Source organism: Leuciscus leuciscus (genome assembly GCF_965113295.1).
Source record: "Leuciscus leuciscus genome assembly, chromosome: 25".
Lineage (NCBI taxonomy): Eukaryota > Metazoa > Chordata > Actinopteri > Cypriniformes > Leuciscidae > Leuciscus > Leuciscus leuciscus.
The window spans coordinates 6268120-6289485 of NC_138724.1; the positions used below are offsets into that span (position 1 = coordinate 6268120).

The 21366-nt window shown below is 42.3% G+C and overlaps 2 protein-coding genes across 3 annotated transcripts in view; both read left to right on the forward strand.

Annotated features, from left to right (window-relative positions):
* Positions 1–12443, forward strand: part of LOC309490537 (uncharacterized protein) — a 36654-nt gene extending 24211 nt beyond the window's left edge. The window contains exons 4-7 of the mRNA XM_082159758.1: positions 1112–1225; positions 1434–1573; positions 11362–11406; positions 11492–12443. Of these exons, the coding sequence (XP_082015884.1) occupies positions 1112–1225; positions 1434–1573; positions 11362–11397 (290 nt within the window). The 3' untranslated portion in view covers positions 11398–11406; positions 11492–12443. The remainder of the gene's footprint in view (positions 1–1111; positions 1226–1433; positions 1574–11361; positions 11407–11491) is intronic.
* Positions 12444–12593: 150 nt separating this feature from the next.
* LOC309490535 (5-hydroxyisourate hydrolase-like) lies at positions 12594–15330 on the forward strand. Of its 2 annotated transcripts, none has more exons than XM_082159755.1 (5): positions 12594–12875; positions 13041–13101; positions 13292–13433; positions 14792–14927; positions 15006–15330. In XM_082159755.1, exons 1-5 carry the CDS (start codon positions 12753–12755, stop codon positions 15093–15095), a joined length of 552 nt encoding a protein of 183 aa, XP_082015881.1. In that variant the 5' UTR covers positions 12594–12752; the 3' UTR covers positions 15096–15330. The 2 variants fall into 2 exon arrangements, with proteins under 2 accessions (XP_082015881.1, XP_082015882.1); XM_082159756.1 differs by having other exon boundaries at positions 12802–12932.
* Positions 15331–21366: the final 6036 nt, after the last annotated feature.

Sequence of the window (21366 nt, forward strand, 5' to 3'; positions counted from 1 at the left end):
ATCAAATGAAATGGTGAAATTCTCATCAAGTGACTGGGCAGCTCTGCGATGAAATGCACATGTGTAGCCTACATCATGTCTCAATACAGTGAAACGCTGAAAACACCACGAGCGTGAGTCACGCGTGCTTCTCTCTGTGTGTGTGTGTGTGTGTGTGTGTGTGTAGTGGAGCACACACTGAGCGCTCATTCCCAGAGACGCGTAGAACAATTGCAGTCTCTTTTAGCTTTAATATTCATAGACACTAGTCCATATCGAGATTTGATTCATTGTACAGCAGCTACTTTTGATTTATTAATTCAAAAATAGCCTAATTCCGTGACGTTCTGCTTTATATAGCAAGTTCCATTTGTGACTGGATTCCGCGATTCGATCCGTCGCTTCGCAAACACAGACGGGGTGAATTTATGAATGAAAGTGTGAAAGTTCTGACACAAAACGAAGTTGATACGTATCCTCACGCTTTTTTTAAGTGGGTATACGCAAATCCTTGGCCTTTTCTAGTGGGTATACGGCGTATACCTGCGTATCACGTAGACTACACCACTGGTTAGCATAATGGCTACATCTCAGCGTCTTAATTTCTACTCCATAGCGGTGCCATAGTTACTCCATAGTTGATTGGCCTGACATAGCAATATTGGTGTAATTGTTTTTTTCTCCAATGCCTTTATGGAGCGGGACCATTTGTCAGACCGATAACTTCTGGAACACATTGTCCTAATTACCACACATACTAGCCTACATGCAAACCCAGAAGTTCTACTTGGTGCTGTTTATGCCAAATTAAACAAAACCACAATACAAGAAGTCATTATGCAAATACATTATTGATAAAATGTTAAAGTTTATTTAGCAGGACATTGGACATAAGTAATCCAACTCTGTAATAGCTACATTAAACTGTATTGCATGTCCTTTGCTTATTTTTAGATTGAAATTGCATCATTGGTGTGAACGTCTCTAATGACTTGAAAACATTATTTATTTATTTTTTAAACATCACATTTCAACTTTAATGTAAGTACCTCATATGTTTCAGCTGCTGCTGATTGTCACTGTATATGCTGAACTCAACAGATGCACTGACCCTGTCCTTCTCTCTCCGCAGTAAGAATGGAGGAGCTGATGTGCATTAAGCAGGAACTGACCGTGATTAAATCACAGATAGACGAGCTGCTGGACAGTCTGGAGCAGATGGACCCTCAAAACCAAGAGCTGTGCGGTAAAACACTCATTCTTCCGTCATCAGAGCACAACAGGGGATTATGAACCAGGCCAGAGACTGGCTGATATTTGTGATGTTATGTCTCACAGTCTGGGCAAGTGGGATGTCCAAAGAGACGGTGCCTTGTCTCTGTCCATGATCTTCTGTTTGATGCCATTTATCGCTCTTGTGTGTGTGTGTGTGTGTGTGTGTGTGTGTGTCTCAGGAGACGGTGTGGCGTTCTCTCCGCTCCACGGCTCTGTGAGCAGTGCGGACGACTCGTCTGGTAGCTCTCCTCCCTCGAGGACTGACAGAGAGACACAGAGTCCACAGACAGCAGACAACAGTGATGAAGACAGACAGCATGTAAACACACAAACACACACACACACACACACACACATTGTGTTTTCATGTTTTATGAGGACTTTCCATAGACATAATGATTTTTATACTGTAAAAACTTTATATTCTCTCCCCTTACACTAACCCTACACCTAAACCTTCCCATCACAAAAAAACTTTCTGCATTTTTATATTTTCAAAAAAGCACAATTTATTATGTTTATTAATACATTTCCAGCCAGCGGTCCTCACAATGTAGGTAATCTCAGATTTTACTATCCTTGTGGGGACATTTGGTCCTCACAAGTATACAGTAGGGGAAATAATTATTTGATTCCCTGCTGATCAAGAAATGAAGGGTCTATTTATGAAGGGTCTGGTTATGTGCCCATGTGGAACACAGATTAGTCCTCTGACTTTAAGAAAGTATTCCTAATGTCAGCTCATTATGTGTATAAAACACACCTATCCACAGAATCTGTATCTTCCATTCCAACCTCTCCACCACCATGGGCAAGACCAAAGAGCTGTCAAACATCAGGGACCAGATCGTAGACCTGCACAAGGCTGGAATGGGCTACAAGACCATCAGCAAGAAGCTTGGTGAGAAGGAGACTTTTGTTGGTGTGATTATTCAGAAATGGAAGAAATACAAAATGAAAAATCAGTCGCCCTCGGTCTGTAGCTAGCTCCATGCAAGATCTCGCCTCATTAGGTAAGGATGATCATGAGAAAGGTGAGGGATCAGCCCAGAACTACACGGGAGGAGCATGTTAATGATCTCAAGGCAGTTGGGACCACAGTCACCAAGCAAACCATTGGTAACACACTACGCCGCAACGGATTGAAATCCTTCAGCGCCCACTAGGTCCCCCTACTCAAGAAGGCACATGTAGAAGCCCATCTGAAGTTTGCCAATGAACATCTAATGATTCAGAGAAGGCTTGGGAGAAAGTGCTGTGGTCAGATGAGACCAAAATTGAGCTCTTTGGCATCAACTCAACTTGTCGTGTTTGGAGGAAGAGAAATGCTGACTATGACCCCAAGAACACCATCCCTACAGTCAAGCACGCGGTGGAAACATCATGCTCTGGGGCTGTTTCTCTGCTAAGGGTACAGGACGACTTCACTGTATTGAGGGGCTGATGGACGGGGCCATGTACCGTAAAATCTTGGACGAGAACCTCCTTCCCTCAGCCAGAACACTGAAGATGGGTCGTGGATGGGTCTTCCAGCATGACAATGACCCAAAACATACTGCCAAGGCAACAAAGGAGTGGCTCAAGAAGAAGTCAAGTCAAGTCACCTTTATTTATATAGCGCTTTTTACAGTACAGATTGTATCAAAGTAGCTTCACAGTAATAACATGAAAATAATACAACAAAGTTTGTTTCTAGAAGAAAATTGCATCATCGTCCACCCTAAATAAGGCAGATCAGTAATATTGTTGAATATTAAAAGTCCCCAACTAAGGCCCCGTCCACACTACTGCGTTTTAGTTTAGAAACGGAGAATTAAAACGAATACGATCTCCGTCCACACCAGCGTTTTAGCTGCGTATTAGAATTGATCTCCGTCCACATTAAAACGACTGAAAAACGCGGATCACGTGACCATTCACCAACACTGGGCATGCGCGTGCCGGTGTAAACACAATTTCATTGATAAAAATGATCCCACCATGCGCTGGTTCTTCCCGGGTTAACCCAAAACCGACGCTCCATGTACGGTCGGTACCGCCGCTGCACACGGGAATTGTCACAGATCGCTCGAATAATAGCTTGCCTCCGGCGCATGTAGGCAGTTATAGCATTGTAAAATGCAGAATTTACTTGCACAACAGCTGCTAGCAAAGCTATACGCCATGACTGATGATACCCAATCATAGAGCCGAGCGTGAGCCTCTACTACGTCATCGTTTCTAAAGTCCTCCGTTTTGACCCGTCCACACTAAAACGCCCTCCGGAGATTCAAAACGAAAAACGGGTCAGCAGCGTTTCTAAACTTCTCCGTTTTGGGTCTCCGTTTTTGCCGTTTTAGTGTGGACGGGAGGTGCAAACGTAGCAAAAGGTCTCCGTTTTTAAACGAAAACGCAGTAGTGTGGACCGGGCCTAAGCAAGCCAAAAGCCAAGGCAACAGTGGCAAGGAACCAAAACTCCTTCAGGTGACAGAATGGAGAAAAAAACCTTGGGAGAACCCAGGCTCAGTCGGGGGCCAGTTCTCCTCTGGCCAACGAGCGAACAGTGTATGATTATGATCCAGGCAGCGTTACAGGTCAGAAGTCAGATTGGTCGTGTCGATGAGGCCTTCACAGGGCTGATGAGGCTGGCACTTCATGGTTGGGTCCAGGTGCAGATCCACCATCTGATCTGGATACGTCCGGGGTCCACCTCACTTTAGTAAATGGAGAGACAGTACTGCGTTGTCGTCGCGTCCAGGCACAGGTCTTTCATCAGATCTGGATACGGCCTGAATCCGGCGGACTGCGGTAAACCTTGGTATAAACAGAGAGACTAATATTAGCGTAGATGCTATTCTTCTTATGATGTAACGAGTACATCAGGATTTATGGGAAGTGTTCCCGGTTCCGGCTGGCCTAATCTATGCAGCCTAATATGGAATTATAGAAGTCTATAATGTGTTATGTGTATGCTAGGTCAAAGAGATGTGTTTTTAGTCTAGCTTTGAACTGACAGAGTGTGTCTGCTAGCCAGACAATGTTAGGAAGACGAGTTGCGACATATGGCGGGAGCGTAGACCACCTTGACGGTTGATGTACGCTACTGTCGCGGTATTGTCTGATCGGAATAGTACGTGCTGACCCCTGAGCAATGCACGGAAGCGGTGCAGGGCGAGACGTACAGCCAGCAACTCGAGGCAATTGACATGCCAAAGGCGCTGGGGTCCTGTCCAGGAGCCCGCGGCAGCATGTCCATTGCACATGGCGCCCCAGCCCGTGGTGGAGGCATCTGTTGACACAACAACATGCCGGGAAGCTCATTCTAAGGGCACTCCGGCCTGTAGAAAACTGAGGTTCGTCCACGGGGTGAAGGTCTGACGGCAGGCCGGAGTCACTGGGACTCGGAGCGTACCGTGATGCCATGCCCACCTCGGGACTCGATCGCGAAGCCAAAGCTGAAGCGGTCTCATATGAAGCAATCCGAGCGGCATTACTGCGGCTGCGGATGCCATATGCCCCAGGAGCCTCTGAAATAGTTTCAGTGGAACCGCACTCTTGCCCTCGAACTGTCTCAGGCAAGTCAGCAGTGACTGCGCACGCTCGCTCGTAAGCTGCGCACACATGGCGACCGAGTCGATTTCCATACTGAGAAAAGAAATCCTCTGCACGGGGCAAAGTTTGCTCTTTTCCCAGTTGACCCGAAGGCCCAGACGGGCTAGGTGCCGAAGCACTAGGTCCTTGTGTTCTCAAACCTGATCTTGAGAGTGAGCCCAATGGCCGCGGCTGCCCGGGAAAGCATGGCCGTCATCTCGGGATCTGACTCGGGCAATGCTGGAACACCCGAAGGTGGCAGCACAGCCGAATCGTCACTTCCCGAGGACTCCTGCCCACCTTGTGATGCTGTGATTGACATTGCATCCTCTTCTGGAGCGCCGAAAGAGACACGCGGGGCCTGGGACCAGCGGTCTCAATCTGAACATTCTCGGGTAACAATGCTGGAGAGGGGGGTGTGGACCGCGGACGAATCGACGGTTTGTTCCACACCGTCACCCTCAGGTCACCCTGGCCACCAGCCGAAGTACAGCCTCTCGCGGAGACTGTAGATCGGGGTGTGGATGAGGAGACTCTCGCTCGAATGAGTTCATTGAGTCTCGACCGTAGCGTTGAGATGGTCATGTTCCCACAGTGAGATCATGACTCATCCACAAGCGCTGCTTTAGCGTGATCAATGCCCAAACACACAAAGCAGCGATTGTGCCCATCAGAATTGGAAACATTGCGACCGCAACCAGAAGTGCACGGGCGAGGCATCTTTAAAAAGACGTGCCACGTGCAAGCTCTTTTTGTGAGAGGAAAACTCTGCGGATGTTGAAGCGACCAGGGAGAAACACACTTACTGGCAGATCACTGCACAGATCAGCAGGCAATGTGCACTCGCTGGAGATCGCCGTCACACCAACACCAGAGAGTCGCTCGTCTCGAAGAGTCTGTAGAGAAAGAGTAAACTCAGGCTTTGGCTTTGTGGAGTGAAGAAAAGCTCTCGGCTCCGAAGCGAAAACATATCTGCATGTTGCCGGTGTACTTCCTTATATACCCACGAGGTGGGGCCGAGTTACGCTATGCAAATTCCGCAGACCCATGGCATTTCATTGCCATTGGCTCGTTTTATATACTCGAAGGTGATAGGCTTTCTAAGCGAAACCCCATTCGTCGTCGCTGATGTAACTCGTAGTGACCACGAAAGGGAACTATATATTATTTTTGTGTAGTAATGTACTTAGTTATATTTCAGTGATTCCCCATCTATAAAGTTAACTGAACAATATGAAGCTAGTAACTGGTTAATTAGTGCTGGTTTACTGTTATAAATTGCTAAAATAGTGTAATAACTACAATTTTACCCCCTGTTCTAAAGTGAAAGTTACATCCTCATTAATTATGATACTTATTGAGTGATTTTTAAGGTTATTGACAAAAATAAGCCAATAATTATGGCTAAACTGTCACTAATACTAATAAAGTAATAAATACTAATGCTTTCGGGGTGCCTGCCACATCTCCTTTAGACAACAAGAGGATGATGTGTTCCTCAGGCGCTCTCTTATACTCGCGGTCGCACATGTAGTGACGACATAGGCTTTGTTAAAGCTGCCATCGTAACATAAAGGGTAGAAAGCCGGCTAAAACATGACGGAGGAATAAACTCACGTAGCCATCGGGTTTCGTTTGACTGGCGTGCACACTCACAGGGGCATGCAGTCATTTATTAAATTGCAACACCTGAACAGCAGTAATGAATGAACCACACCCCTTAGACTCATACCCCCTTAGGCAACAGTCATAATAAGAGCACATTCAAGATCACCAATGTTCAACACCCCCACTTGCTCTTAGGCTGAATAACATACAGTTATCATGTACATTTACATCACACCAAAAATAAAACACACAAATCTATCAAGCATGGCTTTGGTTACAGGTTTAGTCAGAATATCTGCAACCATGGCTGCTGTAGGACAATATTCAATAGTTATCTTTCCATCTTCAAGTGCAGATCGAACAAAATGATACTTAATATCAATATGTTTACACCTTTGACGGCATATAGGGTTCTTGGACAAAGCAATTGCCCCTTGATTGTCCTCATAAATTGTCACTGGTGTGTAAATACATTCATTGTCCATGTTGTTTAATAACTGGACAAGATATAGGCTTTCCTGTGCAGTAGCTGCCAAAGCCATATACTCAGCCTCACATGTAGAAAGAGCAACTGTGGATTGTTTCTTAGACCTCCAAGAAATAACAGGACCAGTGGCAGACAAACTAAAACAGTAACCAGTTGTACTTCTTCTATCATTTTGATCTGCTGCCCAATCAGCAACACTAAATGCAAAGAGATTAAGATTTACATAATTTCTCCTATAACACAATTCCTTGTTCACAGTTCCCTTTAAATATCGCAATACATGCTTAGCAGCTACCCAGTGTTGGTTCTTTGGTTCAGAAAAGTGTTGTGACAGCTTACTGACAATGAAACCTAGATCTGGTCTAGTACAGGTCATTAGATAGATCAAGCTACCAACCACTTCTCGATACAGCTTTGGATCAACACATTCACCTTCATTATCAAATTGCATTTTGTTTTCGCATGGAGTTGACCTTAGTTTACAATTAATCATATCAAACTTCTCCAAAATCTTAATAATGAACCTTTTCTGGTTCATTTTTATTTCCCCATCTCCTTGTGCAAAATCAATACCCAGAAAATGTGTAAGTTTACCAAGATCTTTCATTTTAAATCTTTCCTCCAACATTCTTTTCACATTTCTGAGTGTCTGACTATCGCTTGCTGCAATAAGAAGATCATCAACCCAGACTATCAGTATGATTTTCTCACCTCCAGTTTGTTTACTGTAAACACAATGGTCAGCAGGATTTTGGATAAAATCATTTTGAATCAGAAAATCATCTAGCATTTTATTCCAATTCCGCCCTGACTGTTTCCAACCATAAAGTGATTTGTTAAGTCTACAGACAAGCCTCTCACTTGTTTCTGACTTGACCTCAAATCCTTCTGGCTGTTCAATGTATAATTCAGTGTCAATAGGGGCATGCAAATATGCAGTCTTTACATCCATTTGATGCCGTTCTAAACCATATTGAGCTGCAATTTGCATTAAGCTACGTATTGATGTCATGTCAGCAGTTGGAGAAAAAGTTTCCTTATAATCAATGCCTGCAACTTGACTATACCCTTTCGCCACATACCGAGCTTTGTATGTCGTTCCAACTGGGTTTTCCTTCACTGTGTAGACCCATCTGCCCCCCACTATATTTTTACCTTCAGGTAGTGTTGTAAGGGTAAACGTATCATTCTCCTTAAGAGAGTTCATCTCCTCCTGCATGGCCTTACTCCACAATTCTGACTCTGGTGAACTTATAGCCTCCTTTAGAGTGTGGGGTACATCACATGCAACTCTATAACAATAATCAATACTGGTTAGTGCATGGTCATCATCACATTTTATTCCACACTCATAATCCCTCAAATACTGTGGAGGCCTCTTCTCTCTCTGTGGATAACGCCTGCTCTCAACACTTTCCCTTTCACCTGTGTTGGGGCTTGGGTCACACGTTTCAGATTCTATTATCTCAGGTTTTGGTAGGTGAGTTTCAGCGCTCTCCCTACGTACATCATCTTCACACATTAACTGATCTGTCTGAGTGTGGCATTCTGTCCCACTCTTTGTAAGAAACTCCACCAACCTGCTTTTATTCACTTTTCCTGAGTCTGGATAGAAAACTAAATATGCAGGGCTATTCTTGTCATAACCAATGAAAATCCCTTTTTCACATCGAGAGTCTAACTTTTTCTTGTTCTGTTTGTATGCATAGCACTTTGACCCAAATATTTTCATTCTTGAAAGATCAGGCTTCTTTCCAGTCAGCATATAGTATGGGGTCTGTCCTACACGTCTGTTATAACATCTGTTGCGAATAGCAGCTGCAGTCTGGATTGCATACGTCCATAACATTTTTGGTAAGCTACTCTCGATTAACATACACCTTGCCATGTCAAGCAAAGTTCTCCAGCTCCTCTCAGCTGTCCCATTCTGATGGGGTGAATAGGGAGCTGAGGTTTCGTGTCTAATTGCATTTCTACTGAGGAGGGACTGAAATTCCCTGGATGTAAACTCGGTGCCATTATCAGATCTCATACATTTAATTTTACCATAAGGTGAAACATCAGCAATGAACTTCTCTGTTCCTTTGACTGTATCACTCTTTGCTCTCAAGAAATATGTAAATATTGCACCTGAATAGTCATCAGTAAATGCCAAGATATATCTGAAACCATCTTTTGCTATCGGCTCCATAGGTCCAGCTAAGTCTGTGTGCACAAGTCCAAGGGGAACTTTTGCTTTTTCATCTGCCTCCCTGTTCCTACTCTGAACAAATTTACCCTGTGTGCACACTTCACATTTTAGATTAGACATTTCAGTTCTACCTTTGATTTTCATCCCCTTTGTAACATTTTCCAGCTTCAACACATCCTCATAATTACAGTGACCGAGAATTTCATGCCATGTGCGGATATCATAACATAATGACATTGATCAACATCATCTGTAACAGTGCTTAAATAGAAGAGTCTATCATACACCTGGATGTCAAATGTTACACCGTTCTTATGAACAAGTCTGTTCTGACCTTCTTTGAAAATGACCGTCGCTCCCTGGGACGTCGCTGCCTTGACTGAGAAGATGTCCTGTGGAAAAGATGGGACGTACAGCGCCCCCATCAACATCGTTTCCACCACTCGACCTTTGTTGTCTCTCAGGCGAACTTTGGCCGTACCTTTCCTCAAGGCGATACCGCTGGTCTTCTCTCCATCAGCCAGCTCTAGTATGTGCTTGTGTGGCTCAAAACTTTTGTCAAAGTCCTTGAACTGTGTGATGTCCCGGATGATATGCGACGTGGCTCCTGTATCAACCATGAGGCCTTTTTCCTTCACTCCGCTGACCAGAACGGCATCCACTTGGCCCACCTTAAAAGCAAAGGTGTGGTCCTCCTCATCCACCACCCGCTTCACGTTGTCCCGCTTTCTCCGTCTGCAATTCACATCCTTGTGCGTGGAACTCTTGCAAAGATGACACCACTGTCGCTGTTCTCTATGCTCGCTCGTAGCAGAAGTGCACTCCACGGCCTTATGTCCCTTCTGCCCGCAATTAAAACAGGTCAGTTTCATGTTCCACCCGTCTCTTGCTTTCACCTTCATCACGCTGTCTTCCTCTGAGCAAGCAGCACTAAACTTTTCAGTGCTTTCATAACTCCTCAGCTTTGTTTTAAACTCCGTGAAAGTTATCTTTTCGTCACTTTGGGTTATGTGAATGGAAAATGGCTTAAAAGAGTCCGGTAGGCCCTTCAAAACCATTGCGATCAACAAGCCATCACTTAAAGTCTCTTCCGCATTTCTCAAAGCTGTAATAGCGGTCTCTGCGCGAATGACATAATCTGTGACGCTCTCATTGACAGCTTTCTGGAGAGACGTAAGCTCTGTGTATAAGGTGATCACTCGTGGTTTCCCTTTACCAGCATAATGTTCTCTCAGAATCTTCAGCGCCTTTCGTCCATCATCCGCTGCATCTCTCATCACAAGTGAGAGGCTTTTATCATCCAACAGCTGAATCAGTTCTGCATACGCGTCCTCATTTTTCTCTGCGTCTTCTTCTACACCGTCATCATCAGATGGTTCGCTCAGTATGGTATTCTTCAAACTGAGCAGACGCAGGTGCACCAGAAACTTAGTTTCCCACAGTTCATAATTTTTCTCATCCCCGTCAAAACATAAACGGTTCCACCGACTTCCAAACTCCTTTCTGGGCCCATAACCTGTTAAAGCTGCCATCGTAACATAAAGGGTAGAAAGCCGGCTAAAACATGACGGAGGAATAAACTCACGTAGCCATCGGGTTTCGTTTGACTGGCGTGCACACTCACAGGGGCATGCAGTCATTTATTAAATTGCAACACCTGAACAGCAGTAATGAATGAACCACACCCCTTAGACTCACACCCCCTTAGACAACAGTCATAATAAGAGCACATTCAAGATCACCAATGTTCAACAGGCTTTTGCCGGCCAATACAATTGTCGTGTTTGAACACGTGCTTCAGACACCGGTCACGCTGAAGAGTCCTGTCCCCTTCTCAATGACCCTAGGTTACATTTGTAACCCAAGATGTTTTATAAATGTACAGTCAATATTCCATTACAGATATTGTGGCTGCTGTTAAAGTAGTTAAATTTGTAAGATTGTGAAGCTTCTTATAATTACTGAAGGAGATTTTGTATTAATTTATTATGATTTTACAGTAGTTGAGTCAAAACCTGTCAAGAACGTGCCCAGGTTTCCTGAGACTCGCCTAGTAACAATATCTGTAGTAATAATGGTGTTTTAATGTAAACTATGGTTACCTTGGTAAATTTCTGTTATTGTGATTGAGCAAACTTATTTTTTGGACTAAAACATCTTCCTACAATATTTCAGGATATACAAAAATGATATAATACTATAGCAATTTAAGAGTTTTTGTGTAACATGTATCCATGCGTGTGTTTGCTAGGTTAATGACTATGAACCAGATTTGTTCTACATGTAAAGACTTCAGGTAAGTTAAAACCTGTAACTATTTGTTTTAAATAAAATATGAAACTGATGTTTTTTTCTAAGTGCGCTGTTGCTCTTTCTCAAAGACACGCCAAGTTCCTTGGGAAAAGCCACAGGATTAATCAGTGATGGTGTAAAGAAAAGGACCATTAAAACCGAGGAGAGATGTTTGGATAATTTCCACTGATCCGCTGAAGCTGTCATCTTGTAAACTAAACATGAGCGCAGAGCTGAATGACATCAGCTCGTATCTTCATGAGTTCAGTGGTTCAGTGATGGACTGATGCTGAAACACTCATTCAGGATCACTGATTTCAGCTTGAAGTGTTTGAATCTGGTTTGAATCCAGTTCAGGAACAGCTGTCTAAACAGACCGAAACAAACTCAACTACTGTATTTTGTTGTCAGACGCTGCTGATGATTTTATGACTTATTTTAACCAAATGGTGTTTTTCCATGATTTCAATCAGTAAAGTACAGATACAATAATATTGAAGGAGATGGAAACACAGACACACCATGTTATTGCAAATATCCTACATACATAATTTTACGATATGTACGCAATAGTTATGGGTTACTGATATGGGTTATTAAACGGCTGATGCCAATAACGATATCTAAATAAATCTATATCAACTGATAACCCCATACATGACCCTGATATATAAAAATTAATTCAACTACTTATATTTATTAAACGTATGTGACACTTAAGATTTAAAATGAGATGTATTTAAAACACTTATTTGAACCCAAATGTTATTTACTATCTGCTCATCAATCAGTCTGGCCAATTTAGTTTTATGACTAGATTTATGATCAGCATATGTCATTTTTTTCCATGTAAAAATGTAGCACTTATCAAAACCGTTCTTTGAAATAAGGCATAACATGGTAAAGCGGTTTCCCGCTGCATGCTTGTGTATCTTTCGTAATATATATCTGTGATTATGTAAAATATAATGGGAATGCTATTTGTTTGTATCACACAATTCTGAATGTATTCACCAACAGAAATAAAAATACATTCATGTACAGTACTGTATGCTGCCTGAATATGATGACAGAGTTTTAATACGTTTCAAAAGCCATTATCTGTACAATCATGGTTTTGAGGGCAGTCTAGGAGAGGATAGAAGGCAGTCTAGGAGAGGATAGAAGTTCAATCTTCATGACATTTTAACTACTTGTTAACTTTATAACTAATGATCTGTTGAGCACAATATAGTGTAATAATGTTAGTTAATGTTCTTAATGGGATAAAATGTAGCTCTGGCTCTCTGAAGACTGAAACCACTGATCTAAATTCCAGCTGTTTTGTCACTGTGACTAGCGTTAACCTTCATGTTTTTCCACTCATCTAAAGAACCAAATCAAACAAGTTACTGGAGGTCAAAGTCCATCTGCACTCTAACAGGATTTCAGCTCGCTTCTTCCACCTTTCTTGTGTATGTAAACGACTTCAGGGTAGGACTGTAGATTCAGATATCTTGTCTTTGTTTTGTAGTACTTTATATTCTAAAGGTTTGTGATACTGTAACTTTTTAAGACCGGTTTGCTTAAATATTAACCCTGCATGTGTGCTTACGCTGGTTTGTTTTGTTGATTAACTCATTGAAACTAATCAAACAGTGTCCAGATCATCCTCATATAAACGGCGACACACAGCCAGATGACACTGACTTCATAACAGGTAAGATCTTAATATCTTCAGTAATTCTGTTAGAGAGGGCTGATGTAGAAAGCAGTGAGTCCAGTCATTTTAAATGTGCTTCATGTTTAACATCTCCAGGTAAAGATGTGGAAGTTGCCTGTACATGGTCTCAGTTTTAAACGGTCTTATAATAAATGCATGTGACGGGGTGATCTCCTGTGTGTTGTAGGGTTGAGAGCGATGGGTTCGGTGAAAGGTCCCCTAACTACACATGTGCTGAACACCGGGGACGGGGTCCCAGCGGCGCGGATGGCCCTCAGTCTACACCGGCTGGACCCCCACATGACCATCTGGAGCCTCGTGACCATCGGGTGAGTCCACGCATGTCGTCTCTGGCTGTCTGTGAGTGTTCGAGCCATAGACAGTATATAAACTGGACACAGCGACTCCATTGGATTCAATGGAGACAGGTGAAGTCAATTAGAAGCTCTCACTTCCTGATGGTCGAGCGTACTGCGCAGACTCAAACTGAGCTTGACGACGTAGATGTGATATGAGCAACCCGTCTGTCTTCTAGTAGCTGTGCCAAGAGAAATCTGAATCATTCCCTTCCGAAACTTGCAGAGACGGAGAGTGTGAGTAGGAGGTGTCCATGAGCTAGGAGCAGGAGCAACTTTTGCTAAGTATTCTGATTAATTATTTTGTCATTTTGCCTCCACGTCCCCCTGATTGCCCGCGAGCTTCTCCTCCTGTCCATACGGTAATCTCTCTACTGTGCGACAGAGAGTCGCGTGGTTATGACGCAATCGTTAGCCTATTTTTACAAAAATTGCTTCTATGGGGCCATAGTAAGATACAAGGTAATGGAGCCTTTTATACATTTTCGTGTTTCTTTAGAAATAAATAATGGACAAATGGAGTCTTTAAACGCCTCAGATGTAAAGTTATTCGCTGTCAAAGTGACACCAAAATGAATGGGAGTCAATGGCATGCTAACAGCAGGTGATGGTCCGCTAATCAATGGCGGCGCCCGGGGAAGCTTCAGTGTTTTATGAAACAGTGCCCCCTGGTTCGAGCGGCCTGACGCAGTCACACTGGCTCAACCAATCATGTGAGTTTGGGGCGGGGCTATCTGTTTGGTCAACCAATGGCAGAAAACCTGTTTGAAAATAGTCATTATTTTTGGCAATTCGGAAATTACACTTCACCTTTAACTGCTGCAAATGTGTTAGAATTATAAGAATAAAACTTTAATAATATGAATAATAATAATAAAACATTGCCTGTATCCTACATGGAGAAAGCAATTTCAGAATGTGTAGCAACAAGCTCAGTGAAAAAAATCATCCAAAATGGAAATAAATATACTTGAAATCTTTCAAGTATTAAAAAGTATCAGTATTTATTATTCAGTCTCATTAAAATGGACTGGTTTACCCAATATTTAGTAAATGTTCATGTTTATTAGAGTCGTGTACAGGCTTGCATGCCGACTAGGTTTTACAAAAAATTACACTATGAATAATGCTAACACTCAGCTCTGTTGACATCACTTGTATCAAGTTTTCGCTCTGTACAAAGAAATGTTTAAATTATTGTAAGTGTTCTGAAAACTGTTGCCATTGAAACTGTCCAAAGTTGTTTGGGTCAAACTCTGAGCGGTTTAAAATCAAAACCCTGGAAAATAAATATGTCATTTTGTTAAATACGGTGTCACTGATTATTCCAGAAACACGAATGAGGACGGACGCTGTCCAGGACTGATAACCAGCGACGCCTTCACTCCAGGAATGTACAAGATCCGCTTCGAGACGGGCCAGTACTGGGAGAGTTTGGGACAGTCCAGCTTTTACCCATATGTTGAGGTCTGTAGGAAAGACTAATAGTGAACTGATTGTATTTACACAGTCTGAATGCTAATGTGTTTATTCTTCTTCATTTAGATTGTGTTCACTGTAAGCGCTGCTGATCAGAGCGTTCATGTGCCGCTGCTGGTGAGCAGATACTCATACAGCACCTACAGGGGGAGCTAGAGAGCACACACACTGCATTCAACACACTGTGTTTCATTCTTCACATTACAATGGGTCCAAGATATCACCTCGTGCTGCAGCCAGCTTCAACACCCCAGCGATCAATTATCCAAACCTCATCCTCTTGTTGTTTGTTCAATATTCTTTTGAATGGCCAAAAAATAAACATTTTTATTATTGTCTAAAAGTGCTAAAAAAAAGAAAACTCAAATAAAATAAAATTATATTCATATAATTGTTTGTGTCAAGGTTTTTATGCATTCAAATTACTCTTAACTAGGTCATAACGGTTCTTAAAACAGGGATGTAATTTTTCTGTTTTTACAGAGTTTTGTGTTTTCCAACAATTTCCTGCTTTTTTCTTGCAGCCAGTATACTTATCAGTATACTTAAAGTATGTAAATGATTAGTATTTTAGTTGTAATTAAATTGTAATAAAGCATCATTTGAAGTGTATTAAGTGTACTTTTGTGTACTAAATTGGACCAACTTCAGGTATATTTGGTGTACTTTAAGTAAATGCATGTGTAGGGACTAATTACATGCTTGATTAGGGATATTAACTTTATACGTTGGCTGGGGGACAGCATACTCTTGGAAAAGTTCACTCTGAGCCCAAGATCTAGATGATCTAGATGCAAATCAGACGGACCAAACAAAGCCCAATTTTCAACGTCTATTTTTGGGCTAAATGAAGGCTATGACGGGCCGACGTGATTTAGCCCAAAAAACAACGTCTTAATGACGTCTGTTTATCACGTCAATGTTAACGTTACAGGCTATGTTACTGTTAGCCGCTGTTGTGATGTATTCATACTTAGCGGCAACAAGTATTTACCGACAGACACCTAACGTTAATTAATTTTTTAGCCAAACCGGACTTTTAGCCTTGTTCGGTGCATATGGTGCTTGGCGGGTGTTTATTTTTGACCCTGCATTAACCACAGGTTAAGTTAGCCAACACGGCTAATGTTAGTAACTTACATGTTCCAGTCGACGTAGAAAAAAACAGCATAATGGCCGTTAAAAGTTAACCAAACCGGCCAGGTTGCACGTGAATAAACATGTAAATGGCAGAGAGAATTTTGTTTTCAATGCCAATTGTAATTTTTGATGCCAAATTTTAAAGTCACCGCCGCATAACGCGACTGATTGGAATTAAACGAAGCTTCGAGGCAGAGAATTTGCTGACCTCCCCCAGGGAAGTTTTGAACATTAATGACTTCATTTCCTGTATTCGGAGACACTTTAATGCACCAATTTACAGAGGAAATACCTTTATTTAGCCAATGTGAAGATGAAAAACACAAATGACAAAGTATGTTGTTGTGTGTCATTTCGCATTCTTAAGTGGATATATGGAAATCCTGGAGCTTTCTTATTGGGTATACTGTGTATACCTGTGTATCACGTAGACCTGGGGTTTTCAAATTGGGTGAATGTGAGCCTCACCTTAAGGCCAATTTATACTTCTGCGTCGGGTGCGCGTAGAAGGTACGGCGTAGCATACGCATTGACGTGTACCATACGTTGTACCCTTCGCCGTACCCTGACGCGCACCTCCTCAAAAATGTAACTACGCGTCGCGGCGACGCGGACCGCAAGATCTGTGATTGGTCGGCTGGATAGCATCGCGTTTCCTCCTACGCATTTCCGGAATGATCTTCTGCACTCTGCACCGCCCGCCCGCCATTTTTAAATTCCGAAGATCAGTGAAGAGCCATGGAAATAGACCAAGTGACCGAGAGATTGCTTGAAGAAGTGCGGAAATACAGCCATCTGTATGACTCCTTCAGTCGCCATTGCTCGTAGAAACCTAAACTGAAAATAGCCATAATCCCGTCAACCAGCAGCCATATCACCCTGTAGCCCAAGACTGGTGGCCCACTGAAGCTAAGCAGGGCTGAGCCTGGTTAGTACCTGGATGGGAGACCTCCTGAGAAAAACCAGGTTGCTGCTGGAAGAGGTGTTAGTGAGGCCAGCAGGGGGTGCTCACCCTGTGGTCTGTGTGGGTCCTATTGCCCCAGTATAGTGACGGGGACACTATACTGTCAAAAGAGCACCGTCCTTCGGATGAGACGTTAAACCGAGGTCCTGACTCTCTGTGGTCATTAAAAAATCCCAGGATGTCCTTCGAAAAAGAGCAGGGGTGTAACCCCGGCATCCTGGCCAAATTTGCCCCTTGGCCTCTGTCCATCATGGCCTCCTAATCATCCCCATATACTGATTGGCTTCATCACTGTCTCCTCTCCACCAGTAAGCTGGTGTGTGGTGGGCGTTCTGGCGCAATATGGCTGCCGTCGCATCATCCAAGTGGATGCTGCACATTGGTGGTGGTTGAGGAGATTCCCCCATCTATGTAAAGCGCTTTGAGGTCTCAGAAAAAGCGCTATATAAATGTAACGAATTATTAATTATTATTAATTATTATTATTATTATTATAATTATTATAATCTGGCCTAATCATAACTGGTCTGGCAAACCTAAGGCCAAGGTTTTGTTTCCAGATGTGTGTGCATGGTGACTTATGATGTGGGGGTCTGGGGGTAGGGTGACCACCCGTTCCGCTTTGCGTTGTACCGCACATCATTTTCACCCCTTGTTCCGCACGTCGCATATTGAGAAAATGTCCCGCATTTTCATCAGTCTATTGGTTTTTAATTGTCATATTAAGAAAATGTGCATGTGTTCTTTCGCCTTTTTAACAAAGCCTTTTATTTATTATTTTTGTGGCGTAGTTTTTCACCTATATTCGTCAGAAGTACAAATACTGTACAGCGCTTCGTCAGAAGTACAAATACAACAGCCGTTTTTTTAATCCTATCCAATGGTTGAAAGGAAAGGAGTAAACACGGTCATTAGTAGGCTGTGACGGCTGTCAATCAAAATGTGGACCGGTGATTCGTTCCATGTGTTCCCTGTCAGAAAACAAATGGATAATTAAAATTTTAATTTAACAGAATTTATCAACCTGTTGCCTGCTGTGTTTTAATTCACATCCTTTCTAAAAAAAATATGAGATTTTGGTTTGATATATTCTCAATATATAAGACTGTCAATGATCTAATTTCATTTTGTTTTATATTTTATTTGTTCATTGTTTATTTTATTGGAAAAACTGTTTCAGAAATAGTTATCTGAGTGCCGCCTTTGGCCTCAGTGATGTTGAATTGTGACGTAAATTTAAAATAAAGACATGTTATGTTACATTGTGATGTAATGGTGTTTTCTGGAAGGGACTAAAGAACAAAGAACTTTTATCAGCTGAAAGGCAGAATACAAATGTTTTCATTAAGTTAGATAGACATTATATAGAGTGATATCAGGTAAAATGGGCCATCATCTGTGTCACTCACAAACACACATACACATGTGTTTGAGTGTGTGTGTGTGTGTGTGTGTGTGTGTGTGTGTGTGTGTGTGTGTGTGTGTGTGTGTGTGTGTGTGTGTGTGTGTGTGTGTGTGTGTGTGTGAGGGTGTGTCTGTGTGTGTGTAGTCTCAGCCTCAGACGTCACGCCCACGGAACGTTGGCTAAACGTCTGATGCATATGGTACCATAGACATCATATAGATAGACGCCCTATCGACCGCTACTGGCGCGGGCGAGCCGTGGGGCCGCCATCTTAGACCGGTCACCCGCTCCACTCAGTGTAATCTGTATGGCAGGTGCAATGAACTGTCAGCGCATTTAATTAATCATACCTCACTGAATACCGAACTGAGTTTCACGCGGGTTTTTTTGCTGCAAAGGTCATTCATGTAGCTATTATACAGGACACATGGTTCGGCGTATTTTAATATTCATAGTAGGCTTAACAGTAATATAATATTCTGATATAAGATATAAAGTGACCAGACGTCCAAAATCTAAATATGTGATGAGTTATTTTATAAATCACACACTATAAATATGATAAAGAAGCAGAAACAGATAGTTGCAGTAAAGTAAGATATTTTAATAAGTTGAAGAAACGTGTGTGTTTTACATTTACATTGCTTCCTGATATCACGTGCGCAAACACAAATAACCTATATATATATAAAACAGTTATGTCCGGTCGAACAATGTATGAATTAACTTAAGATTGGATTGCGGTAAAAGTAAGTTTCGTGCCTCTAACAAGTGCTTTCGAACTTCTTTCTGATCTGAATGGTATGTGGAAAACACTTGAGTTGAGGGAGGGAGAAAACACGCAACTGAATGCCTTTTCAAGCGTCTCAATACTTGAAAAACCACAGGAAACTACTTTTAAACACGAAATTACTTGATTTACAGAGGGTCTATTCGCACGTCTATTAATATAAACGTTACCGGAGGTAATTTTCCTGGACCTTTTTACAGAAGGTAAAAGTCGCCGTAATCTTTACTGACATTGTCCGAAATGATTACTGAGATGGCACATTCGGACGGGACTAAAATAACCGAGAAGCTCTGGTAATTATTACTTTACCCCACCTCTCCATGTCAGGTGAACACCGGCTGGTGCAGTAAACATTGCCTATAGCTAACGTTAGCTGGCTACGATATCAGTACAGTAATATCAAAGATCCTTGCTCCTTCTCAATTATCTAGTAATATTCTATTCACAAAATACAACCAATAGTACGGTAATGTTAAAAGTAATCCCCTGGGCCCTATTTGCGATGGTCCGCCGATTACAGGAAAATACTCCTCAGTGCTCTGGCATCTTCACTGCTGCCACGCAACGAAACTAGGAATACGACCGGTTTAAGATGGCGGCCGCATTTCTCAGTGCCCAGCGGCCAATAGGGCATCTAGTCTCTATATAATATCTATGTATGGTACACTTAACTGGAAACACTTCAGGAATGTCGAAGTCGTCATCTGATTGGCTGAATTTTATCGGATTTCCGGGGGGCGCGAGTGTCGCGTTTATTTTCGGTCCGCCGGGAAACAAATGTCATGACGCCAAAACCCCTCGTGGAAGAAGAAAGCCGTTGTTTTTACAACTGAGACAATGAGCGCTTACCACGATCAACTAAACGCTGTATTTTCAAAAGTATGTGAAGTTCGCGGCTCCATTGATGCAGTAAACTTGCACAAGGATCTTGAATGAATAATTTATTAGATGCACGCCGGTCTGTTATTGTAGGGACATAAAAATTATATTGTCACGCCCCTAAATATGACGCGGTACAAAACAAACTGTGATTGGTTGTGTTACATGTCAGTCAAACGTCCTCTTGGGCGGTCCTTGGCCAAGAAATGCTGCGATAGAGTCCAGACCCTCTGCCGTCAGTCTGAAGGTCTGGCTATGCGAGACTAGTGTGTGTTTAACTAAATAACTATATTTAATTAAATAATAATTATTATAATAGTCACATTTCCATTTATGTCCTCTAATTATATATATATACTGTAGATATAGATACATCATCATCCTCTGCTAAACTCATCTTTAATGTTACAATTTAACAGCTAATGCACACTGTTTTCAAGAGTGGCATCTTACTACATCTTCTTACCCTGCTTAATGCATCTAAGGTATATATTTACATAGATATATTTTTCCAACCCAAGCCAAGCCAACCCAAAAATGTATATTTTTAATTAAATATAGTTATATAGTTACACACACACACACACACACACACACACACACACACACACACACACACACACACACACACACACACACACACACACACCACTGACATCAGTTCACTGATCTATGCTGTTCCAAAATTGACTTTTTTAAATGTGGGTTTGCACCCAAAATGTTTTTTTAATGGCACATATTAATATGTTTGTTTAAAGCAACATTATGTAGCTTTTCAACCTTCATAATATATTTCCAAAACCCTTGTGATGGTACATCGACTTACAATAGGTTGAATGACACGTCTGCCATAGCCTGACAGGGTCTGTATCGCTTTCACTGGCACTATGTAACTTCGGGGTTCGGGTAGTAACCAGAGCACAAAAAGAACTACAAAATTCGACTGCTTTACGGCATACGTCACTTCCCCCACCACTTCGTCAAATGTGGACGTGAGAGGCCAATCAGCATTTGTTTTCGGCTTTCGTGCGTATGTTTTTGACATGGGAGCTGTTTAAACCTGGCCACTTCATGCATTTTCTCAAATCGGATAGCTATCTGATCGTGAAAAGACCAGGTGTAAATGTCCTCCGAAACGCATTCGAGACGGATTTGAATCCTATCGCTCAAACCACTTCAGGAGAAGATCTGAGACGCATTCCAGACGAAACTGGACAAGTGTAAATGCATCTGGCTGTTGAAACCACAG